Source organism: Mesitornis unicolor, unplaced genomic scaffold (genome assembly GCF_000695765.1).
Source record: "Mesitornis unicolor isolate BGI_N332 unplaced genomic scaffold, ASM69576v1 scaffold7219, whole genome shotgun sequence".
NCBI classification, from domain to species: Eukaryota; Metazoa; Chordata; class Aves; order Mesitornithiformes; family Mesitornithidae; genus Mesitornis; species Mesitornis unicolor.
This window is the reverse complement of record NW_010206477.1, coordinates 1-24528: the sequence shown is the minus strand read 5'-3', so window position 1 is coordinate 24528 and position 24528 is coordinate 1. Positions and strand designations below refer to the sequence as shown.

At 39.1% G+C, this 24528-nt stretch overlaps 1 protein-coding gene across 1 annotated transcript in view; it reads right to left on the bottom strand.

Moving 5' to 3' along the window:
* The window catches only part of PRDM5 (PR domain containing 5), a gene marked incomplete at its 3' end in the record, with an annotated part of 32876 nt that extends 8519 nt beyond the window's left edge, over window positions 1-24357 (bottom strand). The window contains exons 1-6 of the mRNA XM_010191756.1: window positions 24226-24357; window positions 10667-10847; window positions 9825-9999; window positions 8526-8618; window positions 8131-8252; window positions 5508-5587 (exon numbers count right to left, since the gene is read on the bottom strand). Of these exons, the coding sequence (XP_010190058.1) occupies window positions 5508-5587; window positions 8131-8252; window positions 8526-8618; window positions 9825-9999; window positions 10667-10847; window positions 24226-24357 (783 nt within the window). The remainder of the gene's footprint in view (window positions 1-5507; window positions 5588-8130; window positions 8253-8525; window positions 8619-9824; window positions 10000-10666; window positions 10848-24225) is intronic.
* Window positions 24358-24528: the final 171 nt, after the last annotated feature.

Here is a 24528-nt window from a genome sequence, read left to right as displayed (position 1 = left end):
CTTTCCCAACAGATCTAAATTTTTACTCTGACTGTTGACTCAACTTTACATAATTCTGCAACCAAGTAGTATCAGAATGTCCACCACCACAATTATTTGAAATAACTTGTAAGATGTAATTAAATATAATATTTAATAAATCAGAACCCAGACTGTGTTTTAACACTATTAAACTCTCTGATTTCAACTTATGAACATGGTTTAATAAACAGTCTCACTGAATACATTTGCATTGAAACAGACTTGCACGCATGTGCATTAATAAGAAACAGCTATCAAATATATATTCTATAGCTGGCACTCTCTAATCAGGTCTTTAGAAAAGTGCACAGTTGCACAGTAAGAGTAATAAAATATAGCAAATATTTTTACAAATAAAAATATTCAAACAGATTTTCAGTTTAAGAACACCTGTCAAGTAACATGCTCCATGACTACACAGACTCTAATACTAATACACGGCAAGTGTCCGTGCAATGATATATTCATGTAACAGAAGTAGTCTCATTAGGGGACTGCAACAGATATCAACATAAACCTCTGTTACATTAATGGTAGAACACAGTCGTAATTGTTTCATAGGCATTTGAGGAGCTACATCTTCAGATAACAACTTGCTAAGTGCTACACAAAACAGCAAGCATCTGAACAAGATTAATATATGCTCAGATACATATACTCCTCCTCTTACAGGACTGCTGATCTTAAAATTTTCCATGATGTCTACTGAAAAGCAGAAGGTCATTCAAAAGAGTTTGGGGGTTGAAACTGAAGTAAAACTTTGAAGACACAAGTAATCTCTGATCAGCTTTTCCAAAAACTAATTTCTATTTCAACCTACCACTCCAAAAACTGGATGACACTCAGTCCACTGGAATGTAGTGCTTTGAGAGAGTAAAGATTTGAGAATATTCCATCCAATTGGAATTATCAAATGTTATTGGCAATTTTAAAGTGGTGTTCAAAATTTGGTTTCCTCTACCTTTCTATAGCTCTCATAGTGATAATGAAAAACAAAGATCAAAGAATTGTTATGGTTGGAAAAGATCTGTAAGATCACCAAGTCCAACCGTTCCCTAGCTTTACCATGTCCACTTCTGAATCATGTCCCTGAGCACCATATCCAGACAGCTTTTGAATACATCCAAGGATGGTAATTCCTGATGCCATTTCCTCATGTCCTATCGGTTGTAACTTGTGAGAAGTGACCCACACCACCTCTCTACAACCTCCTTTCAGATAGCTGTAGGGAGCAATAGCCCCAAGTCCCTCAGCTGCTCCTCGTAAGGCTTGTTCTCCAGATCCTTCACCACCTTTGGTGCCCTTCTTTGGACCCTCTCCAGTACCTCAATGTCTTTCTTATACTGAAGCACCCATAATTGAACACGGTATTCAAGGTGTTGCCAAGTCCCTCTGCAGAGCCTTCTTACCCTCAAGCAGATCAACACTACCGCCTAACCTGGTGGTGTCTGCAAACTTACTGGGGGTGCACTCAATTCCCTAACCCAGATCATTGATAAAGATGTTAAACAGAACTGCCTCCAACATTGAGCCCTGGGGAACATGGCTTGTGACTGGAGGCCAACTGGATGTAACTCCATTCACCACTACTCTCTGGGCCCAGCCATCCAGACAGTGTTTGATACAGCAGAGTGTATACACATCCAAGCCCTGGGCAACCAGTTGGTTTATGAGAATGCTGTCGGGAACACTATCAAAAGCTTTACTGAAGTCCAGGTAAACAATATCCACAGCCTTTCCCTCATCCACCAAGCAGGTCACCCTGTTGTAGAAGGAGACCAGATTGCACAGCACGACAAAATGCTGCCCAGTGTTGAACAAAAAGGGCAGGGGAAAAAAACAATATAGAGACACTTGGAACTGGCAAGTGAAAGAAGGCAGGGAGAACAGATGATGTTTAAGAGTGACTCTCCTCCCCGTAACTTTGCAAGAAGTCCAGATCTAAAACAAATAAAGTTAAGAAGAAATCAAGGATTTTTCCATAAACAATAAAATGCTCTTTATCTCTTAGAGCAAATCACGAGTAGGATCCTTCTTAGGTCTGTGTTCTGTCATTTTCTCTCTAGCAGACTGTGCTGCAGCACACCTCTTAACAGAATCTTACAGACACACATAAGAAAACTGCTAAGAAATCCAGAAGTGCAACAGCACGAAGTCTTAGCAATGAAGCACAACCCTGCATTCCATAAAGGCATTTGTTTTATGACATTTTCCAAAGTCAAAAGCTTTACTGACTTACACTCAAAGTTTTCCTTAATCTTCTTTTTTAACAGAAGAATTAGCTATTCTACCAACGAAAACACCTGCCCACAACAAGAGTCAGAAACACCCCACAGAAAGAGACATACCCCCAGTTTACATACAAGTACTGAAAATGTAACACTATCTGTTAATTCTGACTGCATCATCCTGGGAAAACAGATTGTCCTAGCTTGAGCTAAATAGAACTAATTTTCTATTTAGTGATTTTATTTTTCAGCTAAGTCTCTTCTAAGTGGCTGTACTGACTGAAATTAACGGCACGTTTTTCTAGACAGTATTCACTTCAACAAGTGATAGTGTTTGTATGTTATGTAAACATAGCAAGGCCACTGTCGCACCATGGGTGCCATATCTGCACATGCGGGGTGGACAGGACAGATTGCCCAAAACTGACCAACCAGGTATTTTATCCCACATACATGATACTCAGTATAAAGCAGGGGTTTTTTAACAAGGGTCTCACTCTCTTGCCCTCCCTCTTGCTCTTCTTCTCCTGCGATGGCTGAAGTCCAAGCAGAACCCTGCTGGTTCATTTGCCTCCAATCCTGATCTGTGTGCTCCTGAATCCTGTTCCCGCATCCTGCTCCCACTTGCTGCTGGGTCTGGATTGGGACTTTTCCAATGTCCTGCTCTGCAGAGCCTCTGGTGATGTAATCATCACTGGGGGGTGCAGGGAGAATTTTATATATATATATATATGTGTGTGTGTGTGTATATGTATGTATGTATGTATGTATGTATGTATTTGTACATATCTGTATATATTTCCCTGTTTACATTATTATCCTGTAGTATTAGTATTGTTTCATTAAATCTGTTAGTTTTCTTTTTCAACTCATGAAGTCTCTCTCCCTTATTCTCTTCCTCTTCTGGGGAGGGAAGAGGGGTTGATAGAGAGCATCTGTCCAGCATTTAGTGGCCAGCCCAGCCCTAAACTGTGACACAAAGCTGGGATTTGTTTGAATCTTTGAACAAACATACTGATCACCACACAAAAAGCAATAGTATCAGTGGATCGCCATCAGAACTGTTGTAAAGTTTCGCAGGCATCATGCAGAAGGAGGGCTGTATTATGGCAAGCAGTTTTGGAATCAAATATAAAACAAAAACTGTAGATAAGACTATTCTGGATAGGATTGTAATCCTTAAGACAGACAAGATCAGAATCTAATATTATTTCCACACTGAATGAAGATCCATAACACTCAATATTTAGGAGGGAGAAAAGAAATGCACAAATGCTACATGATGACTGAGAGTTTACATAGCACTACAGAAGACATTAATGAATTCCAAACAAAATATGAATAATGAAATCGATGCTGCTGTTAGCAAGCACTGCCATTCTGAGATGTATTAATAGACGTATTCTCTATATTAATAAACTCAGGACAATCATTCTACAATATTTGGCACTCCCAAGGGCTCAGCTAAACATCATGGCTTGCTCTTGTTTGTTGTTTGCTTTTTTTCTTCAGCAAACTCCAAGCCTGTATGTGAAAAAGAGAGGATCCACAGGAAGAAAAAGCTCACTAAAAGTGGCTTGGAAAAACAGATGCATGAAGAAAGGTTGAGATAACTGTGTTTGTACAGCCTAGGAATTGCAAATGGAGTTCATAACTTTGCAGTACGCTATTTGTTATAAAGAAGATGGTGAATTTTTCTTGGCATTCTCTCAGTTCAGACAAAAAGCAATTAACTCAATTTGCAATAAAGAAGATTTAAGTAGGACATCAGAAAAAACAAACCCTGGACTAACGAACACATTCAAAAAAGTTGAAAAGCCGGAAGTCAGAAATACAAAAAGACATCTGTGGAGATGGCAGAATTTTCCTTAATGGAACTTCTAAGGATATGAGACAGCATGTATCTAGGATGATTTAGGTACATGCTTACTCCCCTCTGTGAAATACAATGGGCTAGAAAACCTGCTGAAGTCTCTTCCAACCTTACATTTTTTATTGAGATAAACTAAAAAAAAATAATAATTAAAAAAAATAGTAAAACCAAAAATTAGCACAGTACAAGCAATAGTCTGGAAAACAAGAGGGTAAGACTAAGAGACAGATCACGATAGCAAAATGTAATTGTGCATAGCTAAGAAAGGGCTTATCTTTAGACATTTAAGGCAGAAGCAATCCACAAGGCATACAAGGCTAAAAATGAGTTTAAATCAAAGATGACATGAGAGCTACAGATCTGAATGACTGTGTCTTCAGACACTAAACATACAACTTCATCTCCCCTTTAGCCATCCTCTTCACCTTCCTTCTCTGTGTTCTCTCTTTCTGTTGTTTGGGCTTATTTTCTGTCATCTCTTATATTTTACCTTTCTATTCTCTAGTTTTATTTCTTTATGTTGACAAGAAATGAGTGGGAGAAAAAAAAATGAAAAAGGAGGGGCCCCAACATTTATTTTGCAACAACATATTTTAATTGATATCATCTACATCCTCAATGGATTCAGGTTATAACCAGGGCATTATTAAAGACTTAGAGTTAATCTGATAAACAGTACAATGTAGCTTTTTGTAAAAACAGGTTCTCTTGGGTTTTAGTGATTTATCAAATTAATCTTGAACAGACTTCCTTTGAGTATAATGGATTCAGAATCTCAAATTCATCGTCCATCTGTATTTCTATACAAACCCTCTTATTTCCAATAGATGTTTTTCAAACTGTTAACCCCTCCTGTTCTGGTTATAAAATGTTACGTGCATAAACAAAGAGACACTAAAAATCTATTTTTGAGGAAGAATTTAATTTTACTACTGCATAACTAGATTACAAATAACACCCTTAGTGGTATCTCAAAGTAGTAAGAAAGACTGATCATATTTTGTACAAAAAGCGAAGGCTCATGAACCTATTTTATGGTCTGTATGTAGCATATGTTACACAACATATTTTTACATTTAGCTTACTGTTTAAGAATGCTGAAGAACAGCAGACAACTTTGACTTAATGTTGGAACACATAAATGATACAAGCACAAACATCTTCGTATTTGGTAAAAGAAGCATTAGAACTTTAGAAAGATTTTTTCGGTTTAACCAATTGTGACTACAGAAATAAACACCCACAATAAAATACATTGGATTTGTAACCATGAAAGAGATTACTCAAAAGTTTGCATTACAGCAGCTTTCAAGTGACCTGAGCACCACAGTCTCACATTTTAGAAAAGTCAAAGCCTGCTGTGAGTTAGCCTTCATCTTACTGACCTTTCGATGCTCTTGGAGATTTGTTGCTGAGGAACATTTCTTATTGCACACTGAACACATCAGCTTCTTCCTAGAATTTCCTGAAACAGAAACAAAATATCATCAACATCTTAAAAAGGAAGTGCTAAGAAAGAACCTAAATATTTCCACTGACTTTGTGACTTTTCACAGGTCATTTGACTGACTTAAGATTTTTACATTTGTATCCCATCTTCAAAGTGTTCAGTATCAGGAGTTCTCTGTGGGTGTCCATCAAACCAGTTACTGGTGGAATGTAAATCAAGAAAACTAAAACAATAAAGAGAAAAACCCCTTCAAATAGATGTTGTCACACATTACCAATCCAGTATGAACAGCACAACTCACAACTAAGAACAACTCACTTTATAACTGAACAGTTGATTTCTTCCAGAAGTCAATACAATTAATATCTTCAAAAACTTTATACTAAAGCTTTAACACAAACATTCCTGAAAGGAGTTAGTGCAGCAAAGACAAAAAAGATCCTGAACTGAAGTGAAAACCACCATTTCCCACTTCTCTTTATTCAGAAAGCATTAAGCATTCTACTATATAAAACAACATATCATTAATGGTCTCTAACTGAGCAAGACATCGAATTTGTATGAGCACCAGATCATGAATTCAAACCTCATCTAAAATGTAAATTGTGAAACAAGCTACAGGTCAGCCACCATATGCATTTTTCTTCCCTTTTCACAGTTGCTTTAAAAAGTGACAGACCATTTAATTGGGTTTATTTATTATTTATGTTTTGCAATTCCTTTTAGTAACCCACAAAGCTATTTTATTACAAGTCAAAGCCATCACATACCTAATTCTTTGTTTATAATTACATGCCCAGGCAAGGCATTACCTAGCTTATGTAAAAAATGTTCATATTACTTTGAACACAGACACAGAGCCAAAGAAGTGGTAAGTATTGCTTAGTCAAGCACAGAGGGAGTACGGATCATAAACAAACTTATTAGACTGCTTCCAGCTCAATTTTTCAGACTCTCAGAATCCTAGACCTTTCTTGCTTTTTCTTGTCCTAAGGAATTTGCATTACATTGATTCTGATTATACATAGTTTCAAGGGCTTCGAATGCAAACTCAACATGCCCAGCTTAGATCATACTCTTACAATGAATAGGTCCTCCTAAAAGAGAAATGATCACAAGGAAAGCTGCCCACATGTAGTGAGAAGACTGAAAGCATAACACAAGGTATACTTCTTACTACAACTGATTGGTTCAATACCTAAATTTGTAGTAAAAAAAAAAGTACTTCATCGCACATGTGCATTTGCTGTTATAAAACTTATAAGTATTGATATACTGATACATACTGACATACACATAAATACAGGAATACACTTACTACTATAACTTACAAGAACATTAATGAGAGCTATTCAGAGGAGACAGAGGTGATAGTGAATATTTGTTCATAGTTTCACATAACAGGCAACACATGTAAAAATTCTTTCTACTTTCCCTTGCCTCCAGCTAACTCAAGGCATGAAGGAATTCTAGAAAAGCGTCCCTCAACAGTAGTAGGTTATTCTCCTTCCTGGACATACATCAGTTTTTCTTTCTCTGACTCCCAAGTGGTAAAATAAAAGCTCTGCTCATTGTGCAGGCAGAGGAAAAAAAAAAAACATCCTCCAGATGTCTCTCTGTCATGCCTAGAGTGATCATTCAAGAGAACACTGGAACTTGTATACCTCTACATAACAGACCAAAGTTAAGTCTAAGCATAATGACACTCATGGATCAAAAAAATTCTTACTGATACTGAAAAAAGCAGATAAACTTTTATACGAATGCTAATTGAAGGGTTTCTGTACTCTGTAAAAGTTTGGCAGAAGAAAGAGATTTCATGTAGTGAAAACCTTACAAAGCATCTTAGTGCTGTCATCATCAACTAAAGGCTGTTTTCTTTGCAGTCTGTATTCTGCTGTCCCCACACACACTGATTGTTCATTGACATTGAGAGGGGACACGCAGAGAGAGCAGAATGCCAGAACTGAGATCTGCATTGTGGACTTCGGAGCAGTATCTTGCCCTTTCATGAAAACAGAGTGAAGTTTGACTGAAAACTATTGATTCACAGTGCACAGATAGAAAAATGCTAGGGCCTAAAGGGAATAGTGGATTGTCTGGTCTGGCTTCCTGCACAACAGAGGCTATAGAATTTTATGCAATACCCTCATTAAGCCTAATCGTTTGTGAAGCATGTCTTCCAAAAACATCCCATTGTGTCCTGAAAATACCGTAAGATCAAGAAGTCGCCACTTCCTGTAGCAGTTTGCGCCAGTGGTTGATTTTCCTCACTACCAAAATGTTTTGCTTTATCCATTATTTGCCTAGTTTAAACTTCCCCAGACTCATATTACATTTTCTGCAGTAGACTAATGATTCATCTGGTATACAGCAATTTCTCCCTCAGGGAAGAGAAATACTTACTCTTGCAATTAGTTACTTCTTAATTTTCTTTTTGATACAAATGAATCTATTTAAAAAGAAACCAAAGACGATGTTTATTCTGCTTTGCAAATTCAAGGCTACAAACATGGTAAAGGATTTTTTTTCCAAAGAAACATTAAACTCTTTCTTACCACTGTGAACATTTTCTTTATGTTTTTTCAGGGCATCCTTACTCTTGAACCTCTTCCCGCAGCTATCTGCCTTGCATATGAATCTGGCATCCCCTCTGCATGCCTCCTTGTGCTGTTCATAACTATATAGGATAACCAGCAAAAAAACAAACACAATCAACCAACACATGAAGCAGTATCTACAGAAACCAGACACACAGCAAGTACTGTGAGCTTAACGCATGCTGCACTGCAGAGTTCCAAGGCCACCTCATGCATTACTTACAGCAAACAGGAATGAAAGCATTTGACTTCTTTCACTGTTAGCATTCACATAAACTAACAAGCTTGAAAGCTAACATGCAAAGGGAGGCCAGCAGTGACATGACAGGAGTCCAGTAACTCAGACACAAAACCTCGATTCTGAGCTGAAGGAAGTATTGCAAACAGAGCACTGAAAACTTCTTGAAGAGTCCCCTGGGCTGATACTCTCTGTGCACTGCAGTACACTAAAGAAAAAAAAGGAAAAAAAATAAACAACAGCAACATTCTACAACTTACACAGGCTTGCAGTTGCTAAATACATATATACAGCTCTACAAATGTTTAAGTAGGTGAGTAATCTACTTGATATGTGACGTCTCCTGGAATTTAGTGGGACTAATCAAATGCATAAACAGCAAGATTTAGGATCATACTGCTGTATCCTCACACACATTAATCTTATTTTGCACAACGTAAAGATTTACTTAACTAGCTATACAGCAGAAATCCAACTTCCACTACAGACTAGAAGGAACAAGTCTAAGTTCAAGAGAAAACATTTAGCTGCCTCCACCAAGAATTTCTCTGTTGCATAATTTTAATTATCTCCATGAAAAAACACAGAGCTCAGCTAGAGCTGCCAGTTCTAGGAGTGTTCACATTATTCAGATGTAAGAATGATCAATTTATTACAAGAGCAACCTTAAATCATTCTATGTAATAATATGAGTCTGTTTCTTTCCAATACAAGATTTGGATTGACCATACTATCTATAATTAGATACTTAAGCCTCTAGTGTACTATCTGTAATTAAATGTATAATAAGGAGTAATATATTTCTATAATTGCAACCAAAAATATATAAACAACAAAAGTCAGTTATGTTTTTGTACAAAAGTATAATTGTAATGTATATGACTTTAATGACAAAACTGCATATTTACCCTATCAAGGACAGTAAAGATGTACTCTTAAATCTGATGTCATTCATGTTTCTATTCGGGTTTTTTTTCTATCATCCTAATATTTAACTAAGCAAACATGAAGCACTGCTTTTCCTTTTTTCGACCTTCTAGATAATAATTTACTGTATCTTCTAAATCTTATGCTAATTCTGTAATGACACCCACAGCTAATAAATTACATGTCCTAAGCTACTAAACAGTCCACTGATGGAGACCAAGGGTTGTGCACCAAACACTAGGTCTGATCTGCTCTAAAGTGTATGGTTTTAAAACAAAAATTTAGCAACATTTTTGTGATTCATATTGAAGTCTCCAACAAATACAAGAAATAAACATATTAAAACACTAATGTAGAGGGTAAATGTATAAATACAGAAACTTAAAAATTAAAGCTTAAATTGCAATTAAGCCAAGAAAAATAAATGATTGAATAAAAATTATTTAAATGATTCCTGACAAAAAAAACCACTCTTGTTTCTACTCACTGTCTTTGTAGAGCTTGTTTAACAGGGAATTTCTTTCCACAGTTTCGGCACTTAAATTCCTTTTCCTCACTGGGTTTTTGGTGCAAAGTCTGAAGATGCTCAGCTAAAATCTCCTGGCTGGCAAAACTGGATTCACAGTTTGGGCATGCATGGTTCTCTTTACAGGTGAGGGGATCTGCATGATGTGAAAACAGTAAAGGAATATTCAGGGCATATTTTGGTTACATTATGGAAGATTCTCTGCCAGAAACAGAATATGCAAAATGGCATCACAAATTTCATAAAAGACGTTGTCTCTCAAGAGTCTGTCTTGAGTGGATTACTATCAGCATTATTGAAAATGGATTAAATGTATTAAGTTGGGTGTGACTTAGGCTGTTAACCTACCTCAGTCATCAAGGTTGTCTCTACTTTGATAGAAACAGCTCAAGTCACCTACCTTTTCTTAGACATCTTACCTTAGGATTGGCTAAACAGCTTTATGAAAAGGTTTATTTCTCTCCCATCTAAGTAAGATGGAAACTACCCCTCTTAGAGCAAAAACTTATCTTCCATAAGATTACAGTCAGGTGAAACTAACTCAATATTTAGTTCAAAAATTAATGCTAACTTCTCATGAAATCTGGGCTCACTCATTGACTCAGTAATTCACAGGACTGGCTGCTTCTTACTAGGCAAAGAACCTCAGCTCAAACCAAAATAGAGAGATAAAAGTCAAACAACAGCTCAGACTCAACCTGCGTAGCCTTCAAGTTCCCCAGTCCTATACAGTCAGCGTTGTCTTTCTTCTTTGTTACCACTTTTAAGCTCTCAAGTTATACTTTTTCTTGCATATTGCTCACCTGCAGTTTTTTCACCAGTTGGTTGCACTTCTTTATTGCTGCCACTGTCTTCAACTTCCTGGGTAACAGTTACTTCCTCCTCCTCCTCTTCTTCTTCCATGTCACTGTCCAAGTACCCAATCAGAAGTTCTGTGTCTGTTTCAATATCTTCCACAGCCAGATAGAAAATATTTTCCCCTTCCTGTTGCAAACAGCAAGTAGAAGCAATGAATAACTATGTCAAAAAAAGCAAAATCTAGAGACAAGTTTGGAACCCTGAACTGATATTAGATCTCAACTATGGAAGGGCTCGCTTCATTCCTCAGTGAGCACAATGCTGGAACAGCCTTTCTGAGACCTCTTTCCAGTGTGGCTGCATGGATAAAGTGTCCTTTTATTATGGTATTCTGGAAATATGCCCCTGCCTCACCTGTAGGACTTTTCCAATTTGCACTGTAGCCTAGGACCAAGGTGAAGGTGGTATTAAAGTCCTTCTCTCCTGCCGCACTCTGCCTGACAAAAACTTCAGAGTTTGAAAATGAAACATTCGAGTGTTAGAAAAATACCAAAATTAAATAATCAGTACAGCTTTAGCTCTGTTCCCTGTTGGCTGCGTGAATTATAATCTAGCCTTCAGTAGCATGTTTCTATAATGTTATCTTCTCTCACTCTATTTAAGATTCCCAGCCTTCTTCACGAACAGGCTGAATTTCAACCCTGGTCAGGTATCTTCGCTATCAGGTTAGCAGGCACATCTGTAAAATGCACTTTAAACCACGAGATCAAAACCCTCTGTTGGTTTGTATCAGTGCTGATTGACAGATCCACAAGCGACTAAAGATCCAGCCCATATTCTGCATGGGAAAACAAGCTACATAATAATAATCTCCAAAACCTTCTCCACAATGAATAAACAGGCTGCCAAACAGATACATAAACAGACGCATAGTCTAACAACTTTGGTTTTTGACAATGTTTAGATAAAGTTATCAAGAATGGACAGGGGTAAGGGCCTACAGTTGATAGTCCTAAGTTGACGTAGGATTGGTTAGGATACCTAACCAACTGCTTTAGGTACCATCTGAAGCACCAAAGGAGCTCTCCAGTCACCGAGGTGAAGAGCTCCAGAGCAGAGGATCACGCCGTGCGTCCGCGCTTAAGTGGCAGAAGCAGCTAAACCACGGAAAAACCGAGGGGGGAGGATGGGGAACAAAACCTAGCGCGAAGGTAAAAAAGCACAGGGAGAGAGAGGGTGCGCCAGCCCACCCTTCCCCCCAAAGAGGGAAACGTGAGCTCCTGGTGGTCAGCGCTGACTCACCATGGGCGGGGACAAGAGTGACAGTTAATCCCCTCAGGTAGAAAAGCAGCCCCCAGGAAGCATGAGCGACCAGGAGCATGGCGTGGCAGTTTGTGCAGGTAGGGAGTGCAGGGAGGGCGCAATTCCTCTCCCTGCTGTAGGGGCAAATTCGACTTGTGGTCATCACCCTCCCAGAAGAGGAATAGAAATGGTGACCACTCGTTCAAAGCTTAGCACCAGGAGGAGTGTGGCGGCTGAGAGGGAGCTCCCATTCAAAGATGCTCAAGTCCAGATCTCTGGCTGCAGGGAGTGCCTCAGTTTGTCACGCCTACAGGAGGTCAGCAGTGACAACATCTGTGTGAGGTGTGGCCAGGTGAACGATCTGCTCCATCTGGTGGCTGAGCTAAAACAGGAGGTCGAAAGGCTAAGGAGTATTAGGGAGCGCAAGAGGGAGATCAATTGGTGGAGCCACACCCTGAGGCAAAGACAGGAGATGGAGGCTCCACAAGAAACAGAGGATCCCCCTACCCTCTTGCCACCAAGCACAAGAAGGGGACCCAAGAGTTGAAGGGGAATGGAAACAGGTCCCTGTTTGTCATGGCAGGAAAATCCCCTCCCTGCCTCCCTCACCTTTCCAGTTGCCCTTACATAACAGATACTGGGCTCTGGAACTTGAGGGCCAGGCAAACGAAGATGTTGAAGAAAGCCCATCCAAGGTGATTCCCTTCTGACCAGACCCATCCCACAGGGAAGTCTGCTGCCTCCCTGAGGCCCAGGTTAGAGATGTTACCAGAAAACTCCCTAATCTGGTACAGCCCTCTGATTATTATCCGCAGTTAGTTGTTCAGGTTGGTAGCAATGAGGTTGCGCAGCAGAGTGCAAAGGCAAGCAAGAGAGATTTCAGGGCACTGGGGTGACTGGTTGAAGGATCAGGAGCACATGTAGTGTTTTCCTCAATTCCATCAGTAGCAGGGAAGAATACTTGTAGGAACCAGAAAACGCCACATCAACACATGGCTCAGAGGATGGTGCCATCAGTGGATATTTGATTTTTCTGATGTTGGGGAGATTTACACAGCACCGAGCCTTCTGGAAACCGGTAGAATTCGACTTTCTCAAAGGGGTAAAACTTGCACACAAGTTGGTAGGGCTCATCAATAAGGTTTTAAACTAGGTTCGAATGGGGAGGGAGTAATACGAGGCTCACTAGAGATGAGCTGAGGAGTAGCAAGAGAATCTTTGGCAGCAGACTGGCCAATTCGGTGAGGCGGGCTTTAAACTGAAAGACTCAGGGGGAGGGAAGAATTCGACTTTCTCAAAGGGGTAAAACTTGCACACAAGTTGGTAGGGCTCATCAATAAGGTTTTAAACTAGGTTCGAATGGGGAGGGAGTAATACGAGGCTCACTAGAGATGAGCTGAGGAGTAGCAAGAGAATCTTTGGCAGCAGACTGGCCAATTCGGTGAGGCGGGCTTTAAACTGAAAGACTCAGGGGGAGGGAATCCAAAATGGCATTGCTCATGCCACCATCACCATTACATCCAATAGGGGAATAAATCAGGCCAACCAGAGTAGTGTAAAATGTGCCTCAGCTGTCTCCCTAAATGAGAATCGAATGTCCAGCCACCTAAAGTGTATGTATACTAACACACACAGTCTTGGAAACAAACAGGAGGAACTGGAGCTCCAAACCCAGTCAAAGTTGCGATATCATACGAATGTCCAAAACATGGTGGGACAACTCCAGTGACTGGGGGATCGGGATTGACGGCTATAGGCTATTTCGTTAAGACAGGCAGCGTAGAAGAGGAGGAGTCGTCACACTCTATGTTAAGGAGAACCTTGAATATATAGAAGTCAACTATGGTAACTGGAAATCCCATTGAATGCCTCTGGATCAAAATCAGAGGGGCTGTTTCCAAGGGAGACCTTACAGTAGGCATCTGTTACCGACCTTCAAACCAAGAGAACGAGACCAACAAAGTGACACTCGGGTCAATTAAGCAGGCTTCAGGTGAACCAAACCTGGTTGTTATGGGAGACTTTAACTACCCAGACATCTGCTGGAAAAACAACACAGCAGTTCACCAGTCATCCCTCAAGTTCCTGGAATGCTTAGAGGACTCCTTCCCTCATACAAATTATGGATGTGCCAACCAGGAATTGGGGATTGATGGATTTGCTGCTCACTAAGCAAGAAATCATGCTCTGTAATATCTCAGTTACGGACAGCCTTGGCTGCAGTGATCACAACATCATGGAGTTTGGGATACTGCTGAGCACACTGAAGTTTAGTTCCACAACAAAGGTTTTAGACTTTAGGAAAGCAAACTTTGGCTTGTTTAGGGCTCAGTTGGAAGGGATCCAGCAGGAAGCTTCTATGGAGGATAAAGGAGCTAGTGAGAGCTGGGAGCTTTTCAAGAACACTCTCCTAGATGCACAAAACTAGTTCATCCCCTCTACAGGCAAGGGAAGCAGGTGGAGCAAGAGACCCCCTGTGAGCTTCTGGGCCTGCTCAGAACAAAAAGGGAAATGTACCAGAGATGGAAAACTGGAACATCACCTGTTGAAAGTTACAAAGACGTTGCCCAGGGCATGCAGGGATGCAGTTAGGAAAGCAAAGGCTCAACTTGAACTGAAATTGGCCAGAGATGTCAGAAACTTCAAGAAAGGATTCTTCAGATACTTTAACAGCAAGCAGAATCAGAAGGAAAATATCGGCCCACTATTGAACAGGAGAGATGAACTACTCACCAACAAAGCTGAAAAGGCAGAGGTCCTCAACATCTTCTTCACCTCTGTCTTTACCAGCGCTGCTGGGTACTAGGCCACAGAAACAACTATCCACATTGAAGCAGATGCAGACCCGCCACCAGTGAAGGAAGAGCTGGTATGTCAACTATTACAGGAGCTTGACTCATATAAATCGATGGGCCCAGGTGCCATCCACCCAAGGGTGCTAAGAGAGCTGGCTGATGTCGTTGCAAGGCTGCTCTCTATATTATTTGAGAAGTCATGGAGATCGGGAGACGTGACCGAAGACTGGAAGAAGGCTAATGTCACCCCTATATACAAGAAGGGTTCCAAGGAGGACCCAGGTAATTATAGACCCATTAACCTCACATCGATCCCTGGGAAGATTATGGAGCAAATCCTCCTGAGTAACATCACCAGCAAACTGGGACACATGATTGGAAAAAAGCCAACACAGATTCACCAGGGGCAGATCACGTTTAACAAATCTGATTGCTTTCTATGACAGAGTGGCCCATTCGGTTGATGCGGGGCAAGCGGTGGACATTGTCTACTTGGACTTCTCCAAGGCTTTCGACATGGTCCCTCACAGCCTCCTCCTTGAAAAACTGACAAAACACAACCTAGATAAGTGGTCTGCGTGGTGGTAGTAAATGGTTCATTCTCTAACTGGCAACCAGTCACAAGTGAGGTCCCTCAGGGATCAATATTGGGCCCAACGCTATTTAATATCTTCATCAGTGATCTGGATGTTGGGATCTGGAACTCCCTGATGAAGTTTGCTGATGACACCAAAATGAGTGGGGCAGTTGACACTCCAGAAGGGAGAGCCACCCTCCAGGAAGACCTGGACAGACTGGACAAGTGCGCCAGCGGGAACAGTATGAAGTTCAACATGGACAAATGTAAGGTCTGGCATCTGGGAATACATAATCCAAGAATACAGCTGAGACTGGGTTCCACCTGGCTAAAGAGCAGCCCTGTGGAAAGGGACCTGGGAGTCTTGGTGGATGACAAGCTCAACATGAGCAAAACAGTGTGCTGCAGCTGTAAAGAAAGCCAACAGGATGCTGGGTTGCATTAAAAAGGGCATCACCAGCAGAGACAAAGAAGTCATTATCCCTCTCTAATCAGCACTGGTCAGACCACACCTTGAGTACTGTGTCAAATTTTGGTCGCCACTATGCAAAAAAGAGGCAGACAGGTTGGAAGGGTCCAGTGAAAAAGAGGCAGACAGGTTGGAAGGGGCCAGTGAAGGGCCACAAGGATGATGAGAGGACTGGAAGACCTGCCGTATGAAGAAAGGCTGGGAAAATTGGACCTGTTCAGCCTTGGGAAGAGAACCTTATTACCATGTACCACTACATAAAGGGTGGCTACCAAGAAGACAGAGACTCCCTTTTCACAAGGAGTCACATGGAAAAGACGAGGGGTAATGGACAGAAGTTTCTTCTGGAGAGATTCCAATTGAACTCCAGAAGAAATTTTTTTACCATGAGATCAGTCAGACATTGGAACAGTCTCCCAGGGGAAGTGGTAAATACCCCTACATTGGTCAGTTTTAAGAGTCAGCTTGGCAGGGTGCTGACTCATCCCATTTAAACTATACTTTAACCTTGAGAGGTTGGACTAGATGATCCTTGTGGTGCTTTCCAACCTGGTATTCTATGATTCTATGAGACTTATTTTTACTCAGTGAAGACTTCCAAGTTCTATCACAGATCTTAAAGCTTATCTGATTAACAACCAGAAGAGTTAATTTAAGTGTCTTTACAATACATTTATATTTTGTAACAAGTTTCATAGCACAAGGACAAGGTAATGATTTTTAAATTTTGTAATATACTAAGATAAATTTAAACTGTCAACAGGGATGTAGCATTCCTCAAGCTTTAGAAGGTCTGTTATATATTACACAAGATACTGTCACACAAAAAAAGTGAAACCTATTTAATTCAATAGGTTTGATACAGTTGCTGCTTTCAAGGACACACCACATTTCTGTCCTTATCCTAACAGCAGCATTTGAAAACAAAATAAATTATGTATTTTTTTCAAGACATATTCTGCAGTCCAGATATCAACATGCTACCCTAACTTTCGCATACATCTAGAAGCTGCTGTTTTTCATGTTTCTGTCAAGTTGCAGAGACCTTTAATTGACTACAGTCTAAACTCAGAAGTAAAAGGTCTCTCTACACTCTATCTCCACTTAGGAAAAATAACACTGGGTTAAACCTCCAATATATCACTGTTTAGGTCAACCTTATTCTAAAAGAACAAGAAATGTTAATAGTCAGGTATTCGTAGAACTAATTAATCCAGATATACCCAACACTGTAGTAGCTCCTCAAGCAGCATCTTCAGTGAAACCAATGGAAGTTCTCCAGAAACCACAATTTTCTCCCTCTACCAGCAGCAGCTGCCTGAAACACATTTATCTACGTGCATGCAGACATAGACACAGTGAATGCAGTAAAAATATCTTTCAAATAATTTTAATAATCCTACCACTTACTAAGAACATATTTGCAGTTGTTCCACCTGTCCATTTGCTTAGGCAATGCTGGATGTTTTCTTAACAACATTCATCTGTAGCAGCCACAATGGTACTTGGGAGAAAACTGAAAGTGCTGGTCACAGTGGTTGTGCTGGTCATCACAACTTCCCTTCACCCTATTCCTGGTTTATTATTCCACTTTGCTTCTCTCACTCCCTGCTCTGACTGTCATCTTTTAAGCTGTTGGCCACACAGCCATCCCCAGCAAATATGGTTTTCTTGTTTCAACAGCTCTTGCTGTCCCGTTTTCACTCCACTATAGGCACCTCTCCCATTCAGATTCTTGGCTTTTTCACTCAGACTTGCTGCAGGTATGCTCTGCCCCATCATCCAGAACATATCTCTTTTGATGCATGCTCTCTTCAACTAGTCCATGACATCCCTGTACAAATCTAGCTAGCGAATACTGCTTTCAGCATGCATCTGTTGCAGTGGATGTTAACCACTCTAGCAGTAATACCAAATCTCATTTCACTTATTTCCACGCAATCACAGGAGTGACCCTGCACTTTTTATGCTTTTTGAGAATGGTAGATCTTTTTGAACCTTAGTATCACCACTCTGTATTAAGAGCCTAAAATCAGAAATTAGTTATATTTAAATTAAAATAAATAAATAAATCTGTAACCTCTGTTACAGTGCTGAAAAGGGTCTAAATTATTTTCACACTCACAGTTGCTTGGTATTACTGAGGTTCCTACTGCAAAAATAAAAAAATGTAACAGGTATAGTTCAAAGAATCTCATGAAGAGAAACACTTACTTCACTCTCTAGAAACTTATCATTTTTAATTTTTGAATAGCAGAATACCTGAACAGCACTAGTATGTATTCAACAACACAAAGGTATATGATCTCAGAGTTTAAAAAATTCCCCTTTTTCCTATAAGAAACAAGAATTGAGCAGATTTTTAATTCTCCCTTCTGAGCATGCAGGAAGCCAACAACAACTGCATTCGTGTTATTTCTTACATTGCATAATAAATAAAACTTTCCTTTGTAGCACTCAAGCCACCAGTAAATTTCAGGTCTTCATAAAACTGCCCTGTAATGTGTAAATTATTAAGCAGCCTAACACAGTTTGTGTTTGCTTTCCTTGTATCTGCTCTCTCTCTTGCCTTTTAGATAGCCCGGTTTTACTACGCTTCTTATAGTGCTGGCTCTCACACACTGATCTTCCTCTGAAGGCATTCACTGTTACTGCACAGCGTTTTTTTTACCTCAAGATCAACCAGGACATCATTGAATTATGCCACAATAACACGCAAATATTTGTGAAATACAACTTTAAAACACTCTACCACTTCACAGTAAATATCCTCCTTCACATTAGTTTTTGCTATTTGTTATTCTAACGCGTGGCTTTCTAAGCTACAGCAGACTGTTTCAGTGTTTGCTTGCTAATGATAAAAATGTTTGAATTTAAAGCTCTAGCTGGCTGCAATTCTGTTTATAAAATAGTTCTTATGTTAACAACAGGATCTGTTCCGCATAGTAATCTCCAGCAGAGAGTGTTTAATAAAATTACAACTGACAAAGAGATAAACTTAGCCATTCCAGATAAAATAATACTGAAAATATGATACTCTATCATTATAAAAACTGAAAAAAACAAAACTGGGATTTCTGATAGGAGCCATTTCATTTTTGATTATGATAATTACAGTGCATTTTTGCTACCTATCAAAAGTCATATTTATAAGTAAATAGCTAGAAATAGCCCAGGGCAAAAGAGATTACAATGCATGTGGTTTCTGTTAATACAAAAGTTGTAATTCTCAAGCAACTTTAAATATAGTAGAGGGTATTTGCTACTCGAAAGAAGTCAGAGAAGCCTCCAGCAATTCAGCTGTGCAAAACGCTCAGAAAAACAACTGGTACATATGCAGGTACCCTCCAACCCTCCCTCTCTTCTCCAGCAGCTGCACAGTGGTATCACTCCCAGCACAGCTGTTAACAACATTTCCTGTGCACTCCCAGTCAAAGGCGACCCAAGCACCACAGCATCCCCCAGGAGCTCAGGCAGAACTCAGCACCCAGGATGCTCTCCACACCACCAAGAGTTCCCACCAGAACCAGGGTTTTAAAAAATAAGTAACATTCTCAAAGGAAAACAAACAAACAAAAACTCCCAGGAAAGCAACTTCCCCACCTTAAAAACAAACAAACAAACAAACCCACAAAACACATACACACCCCTCAAAACTTACTTTAAAAAAGCCCATGCCCTCTCAGTTGCTTTTTTTGCCACGGGAAGAATTTTGCACCAGGTCTAAACACGATCCCTGGGTACAATTAAGCTATGATAATCATATTTTGCAGTCAACCCAGGATGCAGTTTACTTTAGTTGTATACAGGGCCATATGCATTCACTTCATCTTCTTTTAAACTGAATACCAAGCACTAAGCAGCAAACAGTAAATTATCAATCACTTTATTTCAGATATAGGATTCTTACGTTTATCACTACTAGTTTAGTTCATACAGAGTCTCCTAGAAAACCGCAGAGGGGCAGCTGTGAAGCACACAGCTTAAGTTTTTAACTTAACACTGACAGTTCTTAACACAGACTTAACTTAAGAACAGACTTAGCACAAACTAGAGAAACCCATGTTCCACCACTGTGATTTACTTTATTTGCACATTTAATAAGCTAGTATCACTCATGTTGGTCAAATATTGTCAATGAATCCATTTTAGCTTGTGAGATTCACTGCTAAAGATTCACTCCGAAGAGCAAGTAGAACCAAGAGTGAAAAATCAAATACTTGTTTAAAAATTCAAGCAACCCCACCGAAAAATCTTCATAAAATTCAAATATCTGGAGAAAATTTACATTTCATAAGGGTAATTATAATGTGCTGGTTAGAGTACAAAGTCTCTAACCATCTCTAAATATTTTATTTTCCCCTCATAGTTCATATATTAGCCCTTTCTAGAACTATACAGACACATTCTACTTTATTATATAATATGTGATTATTCAGTTGGTTTAAGATTAGGATTTTTCTTATTTGATGTCATAATCTGTACTATAAATTCTTATATTTTTAAAATTATTTTAGGTACTTGTTCAGCAATGCAACTTTTTTTTTGTAGACACATAACTTGAGTAATGATAATGAGGCTAAAACATCTTGATTAATGTAATTCATAACTTTTTGCTCTTTGTATAATATCATTTTATTCTCTCAGTGGCAAGCAGGCAACTCTCAATTCAAATTAAAGGGTATCATTAGCAGTAACATTCCACCAATGTTTTGCCCATTGATTTAATAAAACAAAGTGCTACTGCATGAAGTGGCCTTAAATCTGCTTATACTTAAAGACAAAGATTGTGAAATCACAATATGCAAGGATTTGTGGGCTGTATTTTTTTTGTAAAGAAAGTTTAGAGCATTTGGATTTGTACCTCTATCTACTAAAGCAAGATCAAATCCTGCAAAGAAGTATGTGCATACACGGCTTTTTTCAACTAGTAGTACCTATTCGTGTCATATGCAATTAAATACATATTCATATATACATATCTACATATCTAGCTTCAAGGCCACTAACATAAAATACACAAGTTACTTTGGCAGCTGATTACTGATAGTACTAAAAAACGCCCAAACTGAGATAATTTAGTAACTTCTTGTTTGTTTTCTTAAGTTTGCCTTCCCTATACCTTTCATCATTTTGTACATGCTGATCATGTTTATTCTATTTTCTATTGTAACTTTTCCAAAAGTTTTTCTGTGGAAGCTTCTATAGGACTAACATTCTTGCCACTCTTTCTTTTTAAACCATCCTTTAACTTACGAACCTTTGAAAAGCCATGCAAAAAGCACTACGCACACTCTAATCAAGGTATAACATTATACCATACAGCATAAGAGTTTATTTCCATTTCTTTATTTAAATAATCATTTTCATTATCAAAAAACCACACACTGGATATTCTGTTAAAACTTCTGTTCAGAAGTTCAGGTAGTTGTACTGATTGTTTTATTTAAAATATAATAACAAACGTTAATTGTTCACACTGCTCCCTCTTGTGAATCTTATTTTGCATTTGCTAACTTTGACTGTAATTTGCTATCACACTGCCTATGCACTGATGACATGATAATCACCGACTAATGCCTAGGGCACCTCATGTATGAGGACCTTTCATACTTGGTACTATAAGCAGGAAAACAAGTCTTTTGACAGATCTTAACATGTAAAGTCTTGGTATAACAGAGACAAAGACAGAAGGAAAACACAGAAATAATTGCATAGGCAGTGGTCATATTAAATTAACCACTGACTTGTCATAGACATAAGGAAAAGCATAATAAAGCAGTCATTCAGTCAGTGCTGACAAGAGTTTTGCTGAATGGATGAACAGTGAATGCTCTTTCTTCTCCATTACTCACAATTCAATTGTAGCTTTGATGCTAAAGACCTACAGAGGTCTGAACTAAAGATGACAATGCAGAGTACAGACCCAGAGGAAAAGCACATCATGAAGCTGTCCACAGTGACCTAAAACAGGAACAGCAACAAGGTCCCAGGCTCTTCTCAGTGACAAACAATGATAAGACAAGGGGTAACAGACACGAACTGGAACACAGGAGGTTCCCCTTAAATTTGAGAAGAAACTTCTTCTCAGTGAGGGTAAGAGAGCACTGGAACAGGCTGCCCAGAGAGGTTGTGGAGTCTCCTTCTCTGGAGACATTCAAAACCTGCCTGGACGCCTTCCTGTGTAACCTCATCTAGGTGTTCCTGCTCCAGCAGGGGGATTGGACTGGATGATCTTTTGAGGTCCCTTCCAATTCCTAACATTCTGTGATTCTGTGAAACAGTATCAGCAGCAAAACTGCAGCCACGTTAGCAATATGTGATGGAATATCAGAGACCAGCTAAGGTTTTGATTTGAAGAGAAACAGATTCTGCTGGAAGAAAGCAGTAGATCTCCAGTTTCAACAAAGATCATCCTTGAATTGCATGTGAGATTACCTGGAAAAAAGCTGCAGATGTAAACTACAGACTGACATTCAGTCAAAGTAGGAGGCGCAAATCAAGTGAAGGCTGGCAGATAACCAGTCAGGTTTCCCAATGCAGCAGCACTGCTAACAGTGACATTCAACTACTGTGCTAGAGGAAGGAAAGCCTGGCAGAACAGGCATGGTAGGAGATACAACGGAGAAGCTCACAGCTGGGACAGAAGAGGGAGGCTGATACCACAACTGCAGGGGATCGGGCAGCAGTGTTCCCACTGGGCAGTCTTCACCAAGAACCAAATCAGCAAAGAGGTGCTCTGGTGAGGAGGACGTTTAGGGAGTGGCACAGGTTATCAACACAGAAATTGAAATTACTAGTTTTGAGTGCCACTGTGTATGAATAGAGGGGAAGGGGTGGGGGGGGAGAACAGAAGCAATGCATCTTTCACATAATTACATGCTACAGCTCTACTAGTATTCTTTTCTCCTTACTAGCTTTAAAGTATTTTTTCCACTCTTATTTCATCAGAAATGAACTTTGTTTTCTTGGCAAGGAAAAATATCTATTTTTTTTTTGTTTAGCTCGAAAATAAGCTGGTTTTAAATTCTTTAATCAATGAACTGCAGGCAAATCCTAGAAAAACATCATCTCGTTATGAAAAAGCAGAATAATAATTTTTAAAAATGCTGATAAGTAATTCTTCTTTTCCTAATTTTTCCCTTTCTAATGTGAAAAAAACCAAATACAAATTTGGAAGACATCAGCAACAGCACTTTGGTAAGTATATTTTGAGCAAAATATTTAAGACAGCTATGAAATTCTTACTTATGTGGGACTGGAAATTATTTTACTGTAAAACTGACCTGTTTGGAAAAAAAAAAAAACAAAGGTAAAAAACCCCAAAACACAAAAAAACCACCACCAACAAAAAAACTCACAAAACATGCAGATAGTTAATTTCTTTCACATAATCTCCAAAAGGTCAACAGCTGTAACTACAAAAATATCGCTGCCTTTGTCAAATTCTGCAAAGTCACAGAATATTTCCAAAAATGAGAGACTGACTCTTCAGCTTGAGACAAGAGCTGTCAAGCAAGAGGGAAAGGATATAACAGGCTTCTATAAAATCAAGGATGGTATAGAAAAATGAACATAAAGTAGTTATTCACTGTTACACAACGACTAGGGAATCAAGTGAAATTAAGAAGTTTCTAGAAGAAACACAGAAGCATGTTTTAACATAATGTGTAATTAAAACAGTGGAACTCATTGTCACAGAATGCTGCAAATGACAAGTACAAAAATGTGAAAATAAGCTAGATAAATTCAGATACATGGCCAAGACTAGAAAAAGACGATAATCTTTTTTTATTAACTTATCCTCAAGCACTGCCTGATTGTCCTATCAGATAATTACGGCCTCCAATTCTCTGTTTACTACCAGAATATTTTAAGCACTATGCTTGGTTTCAAACCTGTCACACTGTTGTATTAAATTTTAAACTATAAAGCAAATGCACATTTCTGCTTTACTCATACCTAAGTACATCTCTGAGTTCAGCATGACACACAACTAGGCCTCTAAATCACTAGACCCAATTCCGCCAAGTATGTAGTTACCCAGTTATCTTTTTAATCTCCACAACGACAAGAAAACAACTGCATTTAGGCAAAATCTTAACTACTCTGGAAATGATTTTTTTTTATGTAAACTGTTCATTTTACTTTAAGCCAGGAGAAATACTTCATGTAAGTGATTCATTGCAATTCCATCACAGTGGATTAATACAAACCTTACAAAGAATATAAAATTCTAACTGAAGACCTCTTTGGTCTTTCATCCTATCAATCTTTTTTTTCTTTGTATTTATGGTACTACATTTAAGCAAAGATATACAACAACTTCTTAAATATTACTGCAAGAGATAAAGACCAAAGAGAAGATCAAATTAGTAAATTAGGAACGGGAAGCAAACTGTATGAATCTACCAAATTTACCTGGATGGCCGCCAGGTTCTTCTGCTCCTGTGATGGAGCCTCATGGACAAAACGTAGCCAATTCGAATGGCGTGGACTGCTTGCATCCAGGATATAGAGGACTTCACCCTTACTTCCACGAACCTGAAACATTAAAAAAAAAAAACCAAGCAAAATTAAAACTTTTTATGAAACAAACAAAAACAAGCAAAACACTAAGTAAGGCATGCTTGTGCTCAGCAAGTGACTCCTGATCGCATTCAATGGGTACCCCCAGCACGCTCACCTTTTTCTATAAGCATATTTATTCACAGAATCACAGAA